Source organism: Scatophagus argus, chromosome 8, assembly GCF_020382885.2.
Source record: "Scatophagus argus isolate fScaArg1 chromosome 8, fScaArg1.pri, whole genome shotgun sequence".
NCBI classification, from domain to species: Eukaryota; Metazoa; Chordata; class Actinopteri; family Scatophagidae; genus Scatophagus; species Scatophagus argus.
This window is the reverse complement of record NC_058500.1, coordinates 22879122-22899844: the sequence shown is the minus strand read 5'-3', so window position 1 is coordinate 22899844 and position 20723 is coordinate 22879122. Positions and strand designations below refer to the sequence as shown.

The window sequence follows — 20723 nt, the reverse complement described above, 5'->3', positions numbered from 1 at the left end:
TACGGAATCTTTTCAGTCTGTGGTAGCACTGGCCCCATGCACTCCACAACTTTGCCTTCTACAGTATATGTCATCCCTCAGCAGGTAGGGTGCAAGACAGTTCCTTACAGCTTCAAATGCCCAGTCAATCTGCATGTATAGCCAATATTTTTAGCAACATGAGTAGTATTTCAAAAGTCTGCATGGATTAGAGACCCAAACCATCACCTTTCCATTAATTTAAAAGATCAAATGCACATTCTTAATAAATCAAATATAGGATGGCAGTAGTGAGAAAATCTGAACTCCATAGGCAAGTGGAGAGCATTTCTTTTATTTTAAATACGTCATCATTGGTTTAGCCTGCATACAGTCACATATTTGCAAATAACTACACAGTACAGAAGTGGACTGCTGCCACACCAGTTGCAGCTTGGCCAATATGTAACATTGATAGCCACGGTCAATATCTGACAGCCAGGCCAGCATATTCCTTCATTTAAACTCCATTTAAAACTTTTTATTTGAGATACAAAACCACAAGGATGTCTGTATGTCAGCACTTTTTCTTCTACCACAAAACAGGCAGTGTGGTCTTTTTTTTACTGACACAGGCAAAAAAAAAAGAAAAAAAGAAAGAAAGAAAAACATTATCTATCATCACAGGTTATATATTAGCTTATTTGATTCTCAGAGATAGGAAGCTGGCATCTGAAAAATACACGATTGTAGTTGTTACACAAAATAAGTTTGGGGGAAGTCACAATGTGATCGATTCCTTAACCCCCTTATGTAAATTTCAAGCATTTTCCATTTTTCTAAGAAAAAACAACAATCCAATTGATGTGCGTCAACGCAAATCCTGTCTTAACACTGTTCGACCTGTGTATGGCTTTAAATGGGGTTTAAAGACTTGGCAAGATAACAAGGCAGTAATAATGCAAACCGGATGCAAAGCTTTCAACATGTACAGACTTGGGTTTCCATCAGACCTAGAACATGCAGACAGGGTAAGGTAGTAACCATGTGTCTGGTGAGAATATTTAGGCACACATTAGAACTATCTATGACCGTGATTGGTTCTCCTTTGAGCCAATTACCCCTCCCCAGCTCACACATGGTGAACAATTTCAATTAAAAAGAAAACACAGTGGTATTATAGAGAATAGGCATTTTATATAGTAAACTCAGTGTCGGTTGCACCACTAAGGGCTCCCATTACAGGTAGCCGCTAAATTCAATGCTAGGTCTTATGTCTCTAAACTTATTTCATTTGTTCTGATTTTAAGCTGGACAGGAATATAAATGTGTGCTTTTCATTCCCTTTTCTATACTTTTTTTTTCTTCTGTAATATAACAAGCACCAGCTCTCAGACACTGAAATACTAGTACGCATTGACTCATAAGATGAGTGTCGCTGCTAGTGGTTCATTGGTATTATCTCAGCGTAACCATGCACAACCAACACTTCAAAAACACAAAGTAAAGAGCAATTCAAAAATAATTCAAGATTAAGAACATGGAGGTTTGTAAGGTTATGGCCCATAGTTTTTGGGAGGAAGAGTATGATGGAAAAAATATAATTCACTCAGTCACAGAGACAAAATAACACAAACTGTCGTAGCTCAATGAAATAAGTAGTGGAACTATAGACTCAAGCCAAGTGCAGACTCTCCTAGCTTTTCTCTGGGTCGCCCCAGTAGGAAGTCACCTGTGAAGACAGCAAGAAGCAAAATTCAAAATTAAGAACAAATAACATCATGCATCAGGTGTGCCTCAGTGCTCACGGTCGAATGGCTTAAACACACAGCAACTGCTCTCCACTTATTCACTAATCATGAGGGAGATGGAAATTATTAAGTAGAAAGTATTTGTAGTGAAGAGACAGAGAGGTAACGTGTAAGCATGTCCATGTTGCACAGTATGTAATGTAAACACAGTGTCATGTGTGATGCGAGGGGTTAGAAAGTACACTATGAAAAGTAAATGTAGTCACTCCTGGTAATAAAACACCAAATAAATAAACAAATGTTATCAAAGTAACAGCATGGTGGTTACTATAGCAACTGTCGCCAGGTGTTATCCTGACTACACATTGGTTAATGTTAGAGGTATAAGAAAATATTGATACACTTGAGTATTGCGACATTTTCTTTTGTGCTGTGTGTAAACCCTGCACAGGCAGACAGCAGTGTTGTTACTGGAGGGAGACTGATTGATCAGTGCTGACAGGAAGTTTTACAAACTACTGGGATAAGCTGAACTTGACTTCGATAGTGATCAATGGCTGCACAGCCTCCACCACAGGAAGGTGAAAGATTTGTTTTTTTTGTGGCTAAAAGTTGCAAAACCAACAGCAACTGGCAGATTGTAAGGTGTTGCCGATTACTCACACAAACAAATAAGCCGTGAATTAGTTTCATTCCAAACCCAGCAGTTCCACGTCAAAGATGAGGGTGGCGTTAGGAGGAATGATGCCTGGGTGGCCTTTGTTTCCATAAGCGTAGTCAGGTGAGCAGGTCAGCTTGGCCCTTTGACCAACACTCATCTGGACGTACAGGGAAACAGACATTATTAACTCAGGGAAGAGAAAGAAACAACAGGGGTCATGTGGAATAGCTAGTCTGCAACATGAAATCCAGTTAAGATAAAATGAACTTTATCGATCCAACAGCAAGGAAATTCACTTGTCATGGACGCTCACAAGAACAGAATGGAGTGCAAAAAGCAAAAGTGATGAGATCACAATGCAGTCTCAACAGTCTAATTAAAATAGTAAGCTCCAGTGAACGTGACAGCGAAAACAACCCTCTTATTTTTAATGTTTCATCATTATTAATTGGTGGTGCAGTGATTAGCACTGTCGCCTCATAGCAAGAGGTTCGAATCCCGGTCTGGGCCCTTCTATGTGGCTAACTGGCTACTCTAAATTGCCCCTAGGTGTGAGTGTGAGAGTGTGTGGTTGTCTGTCTTTGTGTGTTGGCGATTGACTGGTGACCAGTCCAGGGTGAACCCTGCCTCTCGCCCGTAGTCAGCTGGATGGATGTTACAATCATCAGTGGCTTTTTAAACAGATGGCCTCCTGACACTGTAAACACAATGTATAGAGTGAATGACCACAGACAGCACCATCCACCAGCCACCTCAGCCAAATGCGGCAGGGCTGAGCGTATGAGGTACAGAGCTGCGACACATACTGGCCCACTATTTGCAGTCTTGATGGAAATCTCGTTGAGTGAAAACTAGATAATGGAACCATGTCAATAAATGAATGCATTTCAGTGGAAGAACTAATGACATCAGCAGCAGCAAAATGCATTTTCTGCCTTCACAATCTCTTCCAATGGCATCAATAAATACTGTACAGGCTTCTCTGAGGGGATGAACGAGCGCAACCTGCAGAATTTGTATCAGTTCACCAAGTTAAAATTTTGATTCATCAAAACTGAAATGAACACGCAAATTTTATGTGCACAGTACACTTCTGGTACTCCAGCGTACCTGCACTACGCCCTCTTCCCAGCCTCGGATCACTTCCTGCTTGCCGATCTTGAACCTGAAAGGCTTGTCCCTGTCACGAGATGAGTCAAACTTCCGTCCGTCCGTCAGGGAGCCTGCAAACAGGGAGAAGGACAGAGACACAGTCTGCAATAAAGTGGATGAGCTGCCAATGTTTCCTGTGAATAAATCCTCCAGGCACAACAACATTACAGGTAGTGATTAAAAAAACTGGCTCTCCATGTAGCAAAATTCAGATTGAAACAACTGCATTTATAACATTTTAGAAAAACTGGAGATACATCTTCCAGGCTTGTCTGACATGTCTGACCATCTTCTCTGCTGGGCGTATAATGAGAGCACAAGTGAAGAGATTCCAGGGATCTCAGAAATAGACGCTGCAGCTGTCTGCAGGGTGGGTTTCAGTGTGACAGTCAGGAAAACGCAAGCATCAATCTGCAGAACTGCACCCCTCCAAGACAATTTACACTAGCACTATTACTGTTATTAACACCAGCATGGCAGCGCATGTGCGTGTGATGGTTTGGGGTGGTCTGGACATGTAGAAAGCAGTCCTGTGGGATTATCAGTGAGAGCCACTACACTGCATTTCCCATTTCACCACCATTTTCACAAGCCGACCATTTCCTGCAGACAGAGCGTTTCCAAAGAACCAACAAATCCTTGTTTTGATCTTCACTTGGACGTCTAAATTAAAGGGACTTGTGTGATGAAACATCCTGTTTGTACTGCTTTGACTGTGCTGAGCAGGAAAGGAGACCGCCCAGAGGGGAAATCCCGTACTTTGTGTGATATTAAATAAAAGTCTCATGCCCAAAAACAGATAAAAAATAATTCACCGTGCAGTGCCTACAACATGTCTTACTTCAAGTTATATAATCTTGAAGCAAAGAGATTTGTGTTACAGCAGTGTGTCTGTCTTACCAAGCAAAAAGATCGAGGCCAGCTTTGCCAAACTAAGAATAGGTGCAGACAGATATACAGTCCAGCACGCTGGAAGCAACAATCCATATGAAATTCCATTTTGCTCCTAATGCTACATGTTTCATTGTTTGCACTGTATTCATTTTAATTTAGTGCCATCATCAGGTCAAAATTTTTATTTTTTTTAACTGGTTTATGACCTAACAGCTGCCACATTAATAACATTCCCATCAGGCTCAGCTGTACTTTGTGGTCAAAGCTGTTCAGCAAAGTTGGCGTGCCAACATGCTGAAGTTCCCTCGGACTGTACAATAAATGATGGATGAAGCTACCGTGATGTCACCCGTTGGTGTGTGGACTGCTTGATTGATTTCACAGACTCATGTCCATAACCATACAGAACAGGACAAATAATAACGCTGTTTTGAAGTCTCAAGTTTAGCATTATGTTCGTATTTCGAGGGGGCGGCGGAAAAGGGGAGGATACGCATCGCTACGCCTCTATGCTGAGTTGCTCTGATTGTGAACGTTGTGGTAGTGATTTCTCAATCACAAGGTAGGCACACGCAAAAGCATAAGCTGCTTCATCATCTATTTTACTCTAAATGGGAAATTAAGTCATTAGAAAACTGTAAATAAAGTGCACTCATTTTCTCATAGGCTTACATACAATCAGACTTCTTTCTGAAACCAGTGGTGTCGCCTACTGCTGGCCATTAGAAAGAATGAAAGTTTAAAGCACTTCTTCACTGGCTTCACTTTCCAAACCCCTAAATCATGTCTATTATGCTGTCTCTGAATATGCCTGCTGAACATTAATATGTTAGCATTGTCATTGTGAATGTGTCAGCATGCTGATGTTTATTTAAAGCTCAAAGCACAAACTCACAGAGCTGCTAGCATGGCTATAGCCTCTTGGGCTTGTTCTGACTAAGGCAGGCTATCATTTAAGAAATCATGATACCGGTACTAACATCAGTACCCTTAAAGTCATAACAATACCAATTGAGTGCTTTGATATTTGACATCATGGTCCAATGAACTGCCAACACAGTCAAATACATCATGCTCGTCTTCACCACACCACAGCCTGTATGGTCTGTAGCTGCGGTGGTAGTGGGCCATTCACACAGCACATTAAATCCAAGAATGCTTGTCGTGATTGGCTGTGAGCCAAACCATGCAAACAGTCATTTGTTCCTAGAGTCAGGTACAAAAAGAAGCGCATGCATGTGTCGTTTGTCTGAAGATGTTTCATTACTAACAGATACTGAGTTATTTCAGTCAATACCTCACAAGTACCATGTACTGATACTGAGGCCTAGCCATGACATAATTAGAGCTGAAATGATTAGTTGATTAATCGCAGTAATAAGCAGTAAGGCTATTTACACACAGGTGGGAACCTTACCAGGTAATTTTGTTGCCCAAATCTAACCAAAATATGAGTGAAAATTGAAAATAATAAAAATAAATTGAAATAAGTCATGATAAGTCTTTATAAATAACGTGCAGCTCCAGTATGTGACCCACCACACCTTCACCCATGAACCTTTTCCAACTTTTGATTTTCATTATAGCTGCAAATACTTCGATTTTGAATATCAGTTATCGGTCTCATTGATTACTAATGATGGTTATGGTATTGGTACTAAAAAAAACATACTGATCATCACTAATTTTGAGACAAGAACTCTGGGAAACTGTGACGGGCTTTTCCTATATTTGCTTACGTTCTGTAGATCGACTACTTCATTGATTAATCTAGACAGCGTATCGACATTGATAAATAATGACAATAATGATTAGTTCCAGCCCTTGATGTAATACTGTATATTAAGTATAAAACAAATCATAACACAGCGAGTCTCCTGCAGTCGCCCAGACGGTTATAATCGGCTCAACCCCCCACAGAAACTCCAACAAAGCACGAAAAGCGCTGGAAATCAGACGGGATTTAAAACCCTGCTGTCTGCTGTCTGTCTGTTTATCTGTCTGTCTGGGCTTCCGAGTGAAGCTTTCGGCGGAATTCGTGTGTGTTTATCTTTATTTTAAAAAAAATGAAAATAATTACCCAGTGGTCTAGATTAGACTAGAAGGGACCCAAGGGGCCCAAAGGAACGCTGTGTTTACGCTGTATACGCAGGATGGATGCGGTGCGCTGTCTCCGGGACATACCGCCACTGCTCCTGCTGTGGACAGGATCCCAGTGTCTTCAAAACAAATGTGCTTCCATTGAGTGAAAATGTGGTGAAGGGGTTAAATTTTCTCGCAGCCCGGTCGGTGACTGACAGTCATGCCTCTTTGCCCTACTGAAAAAAAAAACCCCACTGCCTGGAAGATCTGAGGGCAAACATGTCCGCTGTGCGTAGTTTAGGTCACTCCACAGCGTGTATAAAAGAGTTCCTGCACCGCGATTACAATTCTCCTATGAGGATTTACAGTTTCTGCTGTCACACTCACAGGATTACCATACTGGGCTGTTTTTCACACGGGGAGACAGTTGCCCACGGCCTCCATGAGAACAAGTGGAGCAGCTAAATGTGCACTATGCAGAGTAATAAGTTTCTTATTTAAAACTCACCAACATAATGCACCACACACGTCTGTCCTTTTTTGGGGAAAGTCCTTCCTGTGGAGAGAAAGCAAAGAAGCGCTTAATATAACGGGCATACTACGCAATAAAGGCGGTGTTTCTGCGGCTGGGTTAGATAGATGCAAACAGATAAGTGCAAATGTGCACTTAGTAATGAACACAGACACGTTTCGGTGTCGTGCAGTCGCTTTACCGTCGCCCGGGGTTATAGTCTCGATTTCGACTCCCATTTTAGCAGCGTGTTCTGGAGCTGTGCCTGCAGCCGGCCACACTCTTCCCGCAGTCCGTTTGTCTGCTCCTCCAGCGGATGTTCTCAGCCTTCTATCTCTCTCTCTCTCTCTGCCTCTCTGCAGGGAGACCAGCGTCTATTACTCAGATTACACAACAACACTTCCGCCCACGGCCTCCAAAGTAAAACCCGAATTTCAGCCGATAAACGCTGCCCTCTGGTGGCCAAAGAAGGAGGTCAACATTAACGTTAATTCGTCTTAATCGAATCACGCGTGACTTAAAGAAGTGCTGTATTACTCCACAAAACCATTAAGCATGTATTTCTTTTGTACTGAGCAACGTCAACAAATGCACTATTTTTAGTCAGGTCAGATTGATACACAGTGCGTCGTGCAAATAAGCATAATGGATATATTCAGCAAATAAACAAGAAACCATGACAACACACAAACAGAATATTTAGCAGTGAAATATTAATCAAATACACAGAAAATAAATAAGCCACAATTCAGTGATGAGCACACATTCTTGCTCTGGCCTGTTTGAAGTGCTCGATCAAGAATTTATATTATAGTATTTTCTATTACATTATAGATTTATTTAGAAGGAGGAATTTAAAGAGCATGAGACTCACACTAAACCACAAAGGAGATAGTATGACATTAAGATTTACTTAAACTGTACAGAAATCTGTGTATTTGTGCTAAACTTACTGGATGAAGGGCAGCCACAAGACAAGCGGAGAACTGATTCTGTCCCAGCGTTAACAGAATGTAACATTGGTATGAAGGAATCTTGATATTGTCTTTATTGCAAGGGTAGATGTTTAACTAAATATTCAAATGTTCAGCTTCTTCTTCTTCATTTTGAGTCTGTTATGGTTACTGCAAAGACTCGCACAACTCTGTCATGTTTACATTTTAACAAACTTGATAACACTTCATTAACTTGTTTATTCATTATCACGAAAAACAAATATAAATAAAAATCATATTTTTATTCAAAATCACATTTTCAAGGGCATTTAAAATAAATTAAAGATTCAAAATATTTTGGCCTAATTGCCACCATTCCAGTTAGTATATTACTAACAGCTGCCTCCACACATAAAGCCCTTATTTTGCTAAGATGGTTATAGTTTAGCATTTGCATCTCAGTAATTCTGTAGTAGCATGTAATCTCCCTCTAAAATCACGCAAAAGAATTCCATATTTCTCTGCAACTCAAAGCCTGGAAATGTGTTGGAAGACATTTTGGATATGGACTGATCACTCGGCTACTTCTGGAGCGTTGGGAATATCGGGTGCTTTTATTTTGAAGGTCTATTAAGTGTGTTGTTTTTCCGCTGTGTTAAACTTGACATCTGGTAGGAAGTAAAGCGTGATACTGTACAAAGACTGTGTGATGAGACTGGGTCTATTCCACTGAACAACAAACTCTAATCTGTGAGGTTCACTGTCACACTTCAGAGACGCTTTCATAAAACGCGTGAAAAGCACAAAAGTGAGCGCTCATGACGGAAGTACAGCACACCTACTGCAGTGTGAAACTAAAGAAGACAGCGAGGGAAGCAAGCAGGCAGAGTGAAGCATCAGATCAAAGCTGCTGTGTCGAACATCCACAGGAACAAGACAGTAATGATACCATCATCACTAGAGTTATAAACCAATTGAAAGAACAGCCGACTAAATTCACCTTTTTTTCTTAGCTTTGAATTCACCCATTAATGTCCAAATGAAATTTCCTAATTTCATTTACTGCACTTAAAGTTCAGGCCAAGTCATGCACAAATCCAAAGAAAAGTATGAGGCTCACAGGGCATGTTTTGGGACATTTTTTTTAACCCAACTTTTTAAGATTTTTTTTTAAAGAAAATCAAAATTGTCAACAAATGAAGGTGTGATAAATATGTGAAACCAAAAAGTCTGACTTTGTCATGTGCAGCTACCTCTAACACACACAACAGTGTGAGGCTTTTCCTTAGCATATATAATCTAATGGCTTACAGGACTGCAGCTCAATACTTGTGGGAGTGTTAAACTGAGGTCACAAGAACAGAGAACTGGCAAGTCATCAAAAGTGAACAAGGGTGTGCACAGCCTCACGGGATCATGATGGCTCATGTACAATCACTTAAAACAAGGACTAGAGATTATTTTTGTTTCATAACTTGCGCACACAACTGATAACAACACTAAACACGAATAACGTCAGTATGAGATTTGCAGCAGAGAAAACATTTTAGGTGGATGCGCCTCCTTTCTGTCAAGAATTTTTGACACAGAAGTCAAAGATGAAATAAAAACATTACGTTATCTGTTGTTGGGACGTCACATCATGTGATGCTAAGAGCGTCTTGGCTGCGTCCACTTTTGACCTTCCTTACAAGCCAGGGAGTGAGAATTCAGTTTCCACAGAAGGGAAATCAGCATGTCTGTAATTCAGCTACTGGCCAAAGTGATTTGATTAGTATAGCTCAAGTGACTGCACTGAAACGTAGTGAATGTTTTGGACATTCACTACGTTTCATTCATTTCATATCATTTGGACAAAAACACAACATCACATTTATACAACAGTCTAGGTTGAACTGTCATTAGAAGTCATGCTTCTCAATTATCAAAAAACACGATAAGACGATAAATTCTTTATACATCAACCATAAAATGGATTTATTTTACCAGAGGTCCAAGCATATTTCTATGTTGCCCCAGGATGCATAGAAGATGTCAATGTGTCATAGGAATTCCACTACTACAAACCAGTGTTCACAATCTATATGATCTTTTGCTCAACCATTGGTTTGACAGTCAAGAAAAGTGTAACTGGTTTTCATGTTACACTATATCAAAATGCCACTAACTGGGACAATCTGTAAGGGGGGGGGGAGGGACAAAAAAGGCAGTTTAAAAAAATAACTCCATCTTCATTTAAACAAAGGGAGAGGTGTAGTTCTGCAGGTGAATGAAGGAGAGTAAGGCTACTGGTATAAGTTGCTTTGTGGAAAAGAAAAAATCCTTTGTGTTTTGTCACATCATTACACTTCTCTTTCTAAAAAGAAATGGAAACCTGTACAAAACCACACTATGAATATGTACTTCTACTTTAATAAGACTAGTATTCCTCATGTGGGTCTGGTTTGTGCTACTGTAACAGAGACAAACCAGAAGTGCTGCTGCATGAACCTGGTGATGCCACAGCATCTGATAGTAAGGGTCCAGTTAAGGTTAACAGAAGAGGAGAAGTGGGGATGTTAATGGGAAGTTAATGAGAAAAAGAGCAACGTTTAGTAAACATCTCTGCACCCAAACCGCTCTTCCGAAAGCTTGGCTGCTGCTGTGTTTTCTGGGTTAAACCAGAAATTGCTTTCAGGTCAACACATTCCCATCAGAACCACAACTCTACAGCATCTATTTGGCTTTCCAATAGCTCTGACATCAACTCTGTTCCATTCAAGAAGATTTTTAGTTACCCCTCCTCATTACTGCCATCACAGGCCACAGAGGGAGGGGGGGGCGTGGGAGTGGGATGGGGGGCAGAATGTTATGTTTCACTTTAGAAAATCAAAACTCAGAAATTACAAGTTCATACATAAGTCCACGTTTTCTCCTCCCTCAGAGGGGGGGCAGCAGGTTTCACAGCGCAGCAGTTACAAAGCCACACCACCAGAGGGTGGGGTGGGGTGGGGTGTTTTGCTCTTACACATACACACCCACCCCCTCCTCACTTTAGCCGCTGGACGATGACAGCATTGAGGAGGTTGGCCTGCTGCAGCGTCTTGCTCTCGTCCGACAGCTCCATGTTGGGGAAGGTGGTCATGAGAACAAACTCTCTGGCAGCCATGGCGGGCCGGGCCGCCACCACGAACTGTCGCAGGTCAGAAACCCTGAGGGACACAAATGTGACATGGTGACAGGAAATACAGGTTTACTTATGTTTCTGTGACAGGATGAAATGCGGTCTATGTTAGCTGATCCAAACGATGACGACCTGGGGAGCAGAGTTCTCCTTTTTTTTTAACATTTTGACACAGCGAGGGACGGTTATGCTCCACTTAGCCGTCAGCTACATCTCTCAAGCCTGTATTTATTTACATTTTGGCATCTGTAAAATTGCGCTAAATTAGCTTTTAGTAGCTCCTGTTTGCAAAGTACAAACTTCTGTCTTCTGAACTTCTGTATTACTGAAGAAAACGTAAAAATGTGATGTTTCAAGAAGTTCTGAAGTCTGTAGGAGTGTCATTTATTTGCTATGATTGCTACATAGATTTATTTGAGGGTCAAATCTAAATCAAACCTAAAAATGTCATATCATATGTAAGGGCTTCAAGGAAAAATGTGCAAGTTTGTGTGCCTGAAATGTGGCTGCAAGTTAAGAGAAAGAATAGACGTTCAACACAACCCTTCATGAGGACTTGATATAGAAACAAGAACTGTCTCTGGCATCAGGTGAAAACGTGCTTTCCGTCTCCACCACTTCCCTCAGTCCAATCAAAAATACGCTTTTTCATTTCACCTGTAGTGCTCTTTAACCATCTAGATGTTTTTGGTATGAGCTGCTGAGTTATGGAGATATCAGCTGTAGCTGCTTTTTCTTTAATGGAACTACAACATAGCAAGTTTCAAGTGTCAAAAATACATTTGAAAAACCAACAGCAGTGTTTGTTTTTCTTTCTTAATGCTGCAGTAAAACAAATTACCACAGTGGTACAGAATGTGGTTGAGTTTGCCACTAACAATTTTGATTTGATTTTTTTAATTCTTTTTGTTTTTTAAATTGCCTAAATAACCTTTCAATAACTCAATGTTTTTGTTGTCAAATGATCGACACTAAATAAAGAAAAGCCTGCAGGCCAGTGACTATTTGTCTATTGACTACTTGAGATTTTTGGCCACATTACATTTTATATTTGAGCAGTCATTTAAAGAAAAAAAGAAAAATGCGAAAGATATGCGAAAGAAAGTAAATATGTGAGCCATATTTATTACATAAGGTTTTACTGAACTATTCACTTTGCTTCACTGATTTTGGTCAATGAAGAGGCAGGGTTTTTGGTCTTTTTACAAGGATAAATTAGGATACAAAAAGTGAAATCTTCATATTTGGTTCATATTTTTACTTTAATTATTCTGTCTAGTGCTTGAGCTCTTGCCAGGGACAGACTTCAGATGTAGTTTTCAGTCCAAATATATGAACGTGTACTGTTTTAAACAGGCCAGTAGACCATTCCGCTGACCTGCACAAATACTGGAGCCGTCTTCTGTACATACAAACACATACCGACTTCGAGGTGAAAAGAGCTAACCAATCACCTGTGGGTATGGTTGAACCTTTGGACCAGCCTGCCGCCATCAGCCAGTCGGATCTGAATGTTGGTCACAGGCTGGGAGGGGTCGAGGTTCACTGAGGCACTGGCCTGGGCCTCGTTGGCAGCCTGGTCCTGCTGGGAGGTGGCTGGAGCTGAAATCAACTCTGGGGTGGCACTGGAGAGGAGAGGAGGATGGAAAAAGATGAGAATTTACATTCACTTTGTCAAACTGTGGTCATGATGAAAACTAAGTCAGAGGAGGCAACATGTAAAAGTCAGATTAATGCAGTTGTACCATATTATTTATATGGCAATTACTCAGGGACTTCAATGACACATCCTAAATATGTAGAAAAGGTTGTAGCTATAACAGCTTCCACTCTTCTCGGAAGGCTTTCTGTGAAGATTAATGTCCATTCATGCAGTAGAGCAATAGTGAGGTCAGGCACTGATGTTGGACCAAAAGGCCTGGCTCTCAGTCTCTGTTCCAGGTCATCCCAAAGGTGTTTGATGGGGCTGAGTTCAGGGCTCTTTGTGGGCCAGTCAAGATCTTCCACACCAAACTCATCCAACCAAGTCTTTATGGAGCTTTGCTTTGTGCAGTTGGAAGTTGGAAGCATAGCATTGTCCAAAATGTCTGAAGCATTACGATTTTCCTTCACTGAAAGTAAGAGGCCCAGCCCAATCAAATATAGTGCGGCAAATAAGGATCCTGGCCTCACAGTGAATAAACAGCACTGCTGAAAACTAACTGTGGTATGACTGTGAAGAACTTAGAGAATAGTGTTACTTAAACCTGCTGTTTTCTTATTTGGGCCTTTCTAAGTGCTATTAAAATTCCCTCATTTTACTTACTTACTCTGTCCTTGAAATTTAAATGTGCTCCAACATTGCCACATGACTAATTAGCAAGCAGTCATTTATCCTTGCAGAGAGCAGATGACTGGTTTTCCAGCCTTTGTTATTAGACCATGCATGGAATGCATGCAGCAGTTTGTGGACCACCACTGTAAACAAAGCAGTGTGAGTTATAGCCAGCAGCACGGCGGTGAGGACCTTGTGCTAAACAACTCTCTTTAGAGTAATAATCCCAATACCGTGTTTGAATGGTGAAAAATGAGAAATCCAGAGGCTGGCTACAGTCCACAGGGCAAAACTGAGGAAAACAATCACAGTTTGTGACTGCAGTTTGTGGATCATCAAAGATCATGATATTTTATGAGCAGACTGCCCACCCCTAGAGGAAAATGGGTATCTGCTCATCCATTTGTGTGAAGAGCACTTGTGTCGGTCCATAAATTTACTGCTAAACTGACAACATCATTGCTCGCCTTTTCACACTCAGTCCTGCCACACACACTTTGGTCTGAAAAAGGGCTTTGGATTTCACCATGGAGAAATGGTACAGAAAGCATATTAAATAAAACAACAAGACTGCTCATCAATCTCACCTTCCCAACTTCTGTCCTTCACCTCCAAAAGCCTTGAAGGCAACCTTGGGTTTGGTGAAGTCCTCATCCCTGTGGTCCTCCATGTCAAGGTTGACCTGACCCCCTCGAGATCGCTGTCTCAACTCCAGGGGAATCTCCCTGTGTTGGGGTGGGAGCAAACAGTAGGTGAACAGGGGGCTTAGCTACATGCTTTCAGTGGTCTTAATGTGTGCACTTCAAGCACACAAAGTCTCAGAGAGAAAAAGGTCAATCAGATGCCTGTATACATAATTATATAAAAACATGAGGGATGTGTGATAGGTGGAAAGAAAATCTCACCCCCTTCTGATTGCTTCAAGGAAGTTGGCATTGCCAGGGTCACTGTAGTTTCTGAGTTCACCATCATCCAGACTGAAACCTGTCTTCCACAGTTTCAGCACCACATGGACCTAACACACACAGACAAACATTATTCATGCCCTTAGACAGAGGACATTATCCAATGTGGATATTATTCTCCTACAATTAGTACAGGTAAAAATCAAATGAATGGAACTTTTCTACTTTTTTTTTTTTAGTGTGTTAGGTGCTTGATCTGTATTGGTATGTAGTGCTTCCAGCAAATAGCCACAGCTTCACACTTAGCCTCGCTTTTATAAAGTATATCACGAGGCTAAATGCCAAGCAATCGAAAATCAAAAATCAAAGAAACAAATCGAGGAGAAATGCATGTGCATACAGTAATGGAAAAATGAATAGAAAGTCTCTTGGAAAACTGCAATTTCCCAGCCTGGGATCAATAAAGTATATCTATCTATCTAAAATAATCAGACTTCATCTGTGTGGCCTGCTCTATTACTGCATGAGGGAGGTCACCTACAGAAAAATCAAGAAGCAATGCAGATAAGCCATGTGTTTACAGAAGGATTTCTCTCAGGCATGTCAACTACTTAATGCAACAACATTAAATATCTGAATACAGCTCTGCGATGTTCCAGAACTTTGATGATTGACAATGATACCCAAATCGAGAGGAAGACAACATTTGAATGAATATAAATGCAGAGATCTTGAAATCATTAAATTAATATGCCAACAAAGGAGAAGGTCAGTGAAGTGGAGGGTGTTAAAACACCTCACCACTGCTGCAGAGTAGTCGGGTTGAACTTGGACAAGGAACGAGTCCCAAATCTCTTGATAGTTTGAAGAAATAAATTGCAGTTATACAGCACTGGACATTATAAAGGAAAGCATGATTGCCTGAATGATATCAAGATTTTATATGTTTAAAAAAAAAAAAAACAAACAAACAAAACTCACATCTTGCTGGCTGTTTGAGGCTCGTTTCTCTCCAGCCACATAGGCTGACTCCTCCTCAGGAGCTGCACCTAGCCTGTAGCCTCCGCCAAAGAACGCCTAAGTTATGAGACGAGACAGCAGAAACAAAATGAGACAATAGAATCAACAAAAAGTAGGAACACGGAAAGAGACCAGAAAAGGACAATGGCTCTGGGTTTGTGGGTTTCATTTTACCTTGGATTTGCTGGGCTCTCCTAGCCCTTTCCCAGTGCGGTCTAGAGGCACGGCTCCATGTTCCCTGGCCCCCTTGAACAAATCCTCGACCACTTCATTGGAGCTCTTCTTCTTTGGAGGCCCAACGATCTGCTGTCCGCTGCGCTCTGATCCTCCTGCAAAAAACCTGGCAAGGTGTGAACAAAGGTGAGATGGGTGAGATGTAAGGCTCAAGTGTATGATCTCAATTTCGAGACATGTCAAACTGTGCAATGATTTGCTGTGCCACAAAAATGAAGGGTTGCAAGAAGAGTCATGTCAACAATTTGCATCATCGTTCGTGCAAAACCTAAACAAGCTTTGGTCATGTAGCGCTGCTACATCAAAAACTGAAAAGGGGAGCACAAAGAGATTGTGAAGACCAGAGAAAAGAAGAAACAATACAATGCACTATCTTTGTTCACTGAAGCTCTCTTATCAGCTGTCCATGCCTCACAATACAATCTATGACCACCAATCTGGTTAACTACCAAAGATTTCACCATCTTTCATCACATATTGCTCCCAGTCACAGTGTAAAGGGGACTACTGTTGTCAAGTCAGAATCACCTCTCCTTTTTGCTTATTTTTACATTCACACAGCTTATAAATGGCTGATGGTAATGATGACCATCTAACTCATTCTAGTTCATGTACATGAATCACTCTGAAGAGCAGTGATTATGTAACAGTGTGTTTATACTTCTGCTTCAAGGGGTTACACCATACATTTGGTGGCTTTGTAGCTATGTCAAAGATGATGTGTGCCTCCCCCAAAAATGTAACTACACAACTATGGCAGCTGTGAAGATACTGTAAGTGAACTGCAAGAAATGTGATTGGTCAGATCGAACTGCTTGTATTTTCTCCTATGTTTTGGATGCTGGAATTGATCATGATCAACTCATTAAGAGAGTTTTTTGTTTTCTTGTTTTTTTTTTAAGGGATCAGTTATTGTGGATAAAAATGGATACATTTACAGCCCGAACATGTACAACACACCCATTTAATGTTGTAATAGTGATGTCAGCAGGGGATTTCTGATACTGAACTATTCATCAGAACTGTAGGTATCTGCTTCAGCCATAAATCGGACATCAGCAACAATCAGTGGATTGTAGACTGCAAGATATGGATGCTCTGACTGCTAAACACACAAACCAAATAGCACATGACGTCAGTTTTCTGAACTACACTTTGTATACTGCACTTTAAATGAACAGCACATTGCAGCAGCAGTTACAGACACAGAAAACAGTGTGAACAGACTTGAAAACTGCCCACCACAACAGACATGAAGTCCAATGCTCATATCAAGTGCTTCCATATAGGTGGTGTATGATGTTACTTTACTGACTGTCAGTCTGCCTATTTATTGCAGGAGAAGATCAGAGAGAACTCACACAAACAAAAAATACCTTCACACAAAAACAAGTCAATGCCATTATGCACTGCAATACTGAACTGGGGGAAATTACAGACTGTAATAAAAATGGGCTAAAGAGGACATTAGCAACTCCACACAGTCCCTTAACAACCAGTTTGCTGCACTGACCCAACAGCAGAATCTGGTGATGCTGCAGAAAAGCACAGTCAGCTCACAGTGAATGAGGTGAGACCAAAAATAGTTTGGTGCATTCTGGAATTGACCCACTAGGTGTGACTTTCTATAAAAGCTATGGGGATGTACACCTCACACAGACAGCAACATCTACAGCTTTGAACAACTGCCACCATTCATGAGGATGGGAAAAACCAGCAGAATCAACTGGGCTGTGACTTTATTAATTAGCTTGTCTTTGAGTCCACTTTAATCCCTCTATTCCTCTGAAGTGTCCTTGAACATGTTTAGCATCTCACCCTAACTTTGGGTTTCTCGAGACCGACAAAGATATCCTGTACGGTGGCTACTTAAATGACTGCAGGAAAAAGGTTATGTGGCACTTCAATACCATTAAGAGACTTATTTCTTAATCCAGCACTATTACAGTGAATCACATGTTCTCTAATGATGAATAAACACAGGAAACTGGAAACTAAGCTTACCTTTGGCCTTCCTCCTCATCACTCTCCTCCTCAGCCTCATGCATCAAATCTCTCAAGGAGGTCACTCTGGGCTGAACACTGACGATAAAGAAAATATAGAGTTGATGAACTGAACTTTATGTTACAAAATTATATTGAGGACAAACAGTAAGCTTTTAAGATCTTTCAAGTTTACTATCAAAAATGTTGGCCCAGAGGAATGTACCGTGAAGTAAGATGAATGGGTCAGCGAGGTGTGTTGAGCTTAAAGCCAGTATTCAATGTCAAAGGTTTTTGTTTTTTGTTTTTTTTGTTTTTTGACTTGGCTCGATCACCAAAAATTACCACATAAAAAGAAGGCGATGAAAATGCATGTGAATCGAAAGACAGAGTGGCAAAAATGCATGTGAAATGAAACATGGGATGAGAAATTCCAAAACACTTTGATTAACTTGAAGCCAATTTGATTAAAACAGTCATGATGTGATAAAAACAGAACAATGTTCTATTATGTTCCCCTTCTTGCATTAGTCATTAACAACACAAAATCATTTATGTCATTTACCATTGCATTGTCATTTACCATTGAGGGAAAGTGGCCTCAACAAATACAATAAACAAAAAATAACTGAAAAAATGGTGATGAAAAGGCATACAAAATCAGTAACTAAAGAGGTGAAATGTATGTGAACTGAAAAAGCGGATGATGAATCGTTAGTTGATTTTATTAACTTGATTTTCATTTTATTTGAAGGTGTTGCTCTGATGACCAACTTAACTGCATTACCATCTGTCTATCATTCATTTATAACAACACCCAACTGAGATTTCTCATTTACAGCATTCCCACAGACTAACTAATGTTCAGAGTTTCAGAATAAAATGGCTATAAAAAGTGCTGCCCTTTCATTGACTCTCTTGACGATGCTCTCCATGAGCAATATAGATTTTCAGCTGATGGAATAGGTCACATAAGCAATACATATACCACTCTCATGTCTATATACATCCTTTATGTTTGTTGTCAGCATTCGTTTCTTACCTTGCCAAGCAGCAACAATGCTGCCCTTTGAAGTAATAATTTATTTTATATTCTTAATAACCTCCCATTATAACAACCTATTCTTCTTGACCAAAGTAGGCGGCATGCGATCAGCACATTTTGCACAGTAGAAGAGTCAAACGACAGACTAAATGGCCCCTTTATGGGAATGCAGATGGAGCCTGTAGCAGAAAGTCTGGATTAACAAAGACAATTGATAACCACCATTGTGATACGCAGTATCTCTGACTGGAGTTCTAGGTGTTGTTGAGCCTTCTCACCCAAAGGGTGAGAACTGCTTGAACAGGACTATAAACTATAAGCTAAACTGTGTGTGCACAAATGAAAGCAGCAGTACCATGGCCCTGCAGACCGGGAGACCGAGGATCCTCCTTCAGGTTGAGGAAGGGTCACTATGTCGTCATCAGCTCCGTCTTCAAAGAAACTGGCGAGTGCAAGCTGCGAGGAGGCAAAATTACTCAGTATCACAAAAACATCCTGACAGACAGCTTAGCAAACGCAATCAACATGTCATATGTCAGTGATGAAGTTTCAAGCAGTAGGTCATCTAAAGGCTAGATCACTTCAATCTATACGATTCTATACTGGAGGTTCTTGACCGTTCTCTCACCAAAAACCCGAACAGAAATACCTACAAAACAATAGGCCAGCTAACTGATCAGTTTTATATTTTCCACTGTAAGTGGGCAAGCGCTGGGCGAGAGCGAAAACTGATCACAACTGTCATTCTGGTTCATTTTCTCTATTTGCTAGACTCCAAACATACTAGGGGGGATAGAATTCATATTCGCTGTCTTACCTAACGCTAGTAACACCTACTACAATTTCAACGAGACAACTGACACTGCAGCATCGCCAGCTAGCCAATATTGCCTGCTAGATTAACTTAATACGAACCTAGCTTTACGCTAAAGCTAGCTAAGACGGCTCAGTGGACACTAGAGCGGACTACTCTTAGCCAAAACTTGATGGCAACCTGCTTAGTAATGAGACAAGAATGGAACTTCATGCGAGAGCAGCTGTGTCATGTAACCAAGTATACAATAGCCTTTTTACTGGTGACAGAAGGCGGTCAGGCCATTGTCAAAGAGTGACTTGCACAAATTACCGGCAACACATGCTAACGTTAGCCGGTGAGCTATTCGTCTGACACAAGTCATGGCACGCTCTGTCCTTTTCATTTCCCATCATATGCACCACCTCATCTCAATAGAAAAATATAGAAAAGACATACCTGCAAATCCCAGCCAGCGGACTCCAGGAAAAACCGGGCCCTCTCCTCGTCCACATCAGTAACAGCAACGAACTCCCTCACAGACTCTTCTTGGCTCGCCATTTTGATTTGCTCGCTCAACGATTCGTCCGCCTCCACCTGAGGAAACAAGCAACAAATGATGGTTCCTATCTGGTTTTAACCAGGGTCAATATTAAAAAAGACTCTGGCAAACATATTACAATGACATAAGCTGACTAACACGTGGTTTAAAACACGTTTGTGTTTAAAAACATGTGGGATTCTTTATATTTAAACTGTCTGTAGTCGCTTTTTGATAACCACGATTTCCTGCACCGCTAAAATTATTTTCACCACAAGGTGGCAATGTATCCCCAGGTCACACAAAACTAAATTAACTCATGAGCGTTCTCTGTTCATAACAAAGGTCTTGACTAGCCCTGTAGACTATATGACCCCCGTGATCAGGGAACATAAAAGAAGATGTGCCAGCGTCTCTTATAACTAGTGCATATAACCGCATAAGGCTTTTTCCCCTCTATGTTCTGTGTATATGCCTCACAGAAGGGCAGAGAGTTTAGAATGCTTATATTTACACATGCTTAGGCTATGTGCAGTTCATAATGACTAATATGCTTGATAGTAGAGGATGCGACTAATCTACACAATCAAAAATCTATTCATTTTATTTATAGTTGTATCATCTGCTATTGACTGGGACTGCTTTCTCTAATACATTTTGATTCCAGGTTATCAAAATGCAGAAAATCAGATGCTTTTAAAGACATTTGTAAGAGTTTTCTCTCATCTTGTCTTATTATTTTGATGCCATCCCGTCTTATCCAGATGTGACACCCCAGGGT

The 20723-nt window shown here is 40.8% G+C and overlaps 2 protein-coding genes across 2 annotated transcripts; both read right to left on the bottom strand.

Moving 5' to 3' along the window:
- Positions 1–297: 297 nt before the first annotated feature.
- fkbp1ab (FKBP prolyl isomerase 1Ab) lies at positions 298–7372 on the bottom strand. Its single transcript, XM_046396693.1, has 5 exons — positions 7212–7372; positions 7007–7054; positions 3481–3593; positions 2373–2527; positions 298–1690 (listed from the first exon to the last, which is right to left on the bottom strand). Exons 1-4 carry the CDS (start codon positions 7246–7248, stop codon positions 2399–2401), a joined length of 327 nt encoding a protein of 108 aa, XP_046252649.1. The 5' UTR covers positions 7249–7372; the 3' UTR covers positions 298–1690; positions 2373–2398.
- Positions 7373–9893: 2521 nt separating this feature from the next.
- On the bottom strand, positions 9894–20018 carry nsfl1c (NSFL1 (p97) cofactor (p47)). The gene is made up of 9 exons (XM_046396692.1): positions 19861–20018; positions 18964–19064; positions 17585–17662; positions 15521–15686; positions 15308–15403; positions 14327–14436; positions 14009–14146; positions 12562–12732; positions 9894–11135 (listed from the first exon to the last, which is right to left on the bottom strand). The coding sequence occupies exons 1-9, from the start codon at positions 19960–19962 to the stop codon at positions 10973–10975; spliced, it is 1125 nt and encodes a 374-aa protein (XP_046252648.1). The 5' UTR covers positions 19963–20018; the 3' UTR covers positions 9894–10972.
- Between the last annotated feature and the right edge of the window lie 705 nt (positions 20019–20723).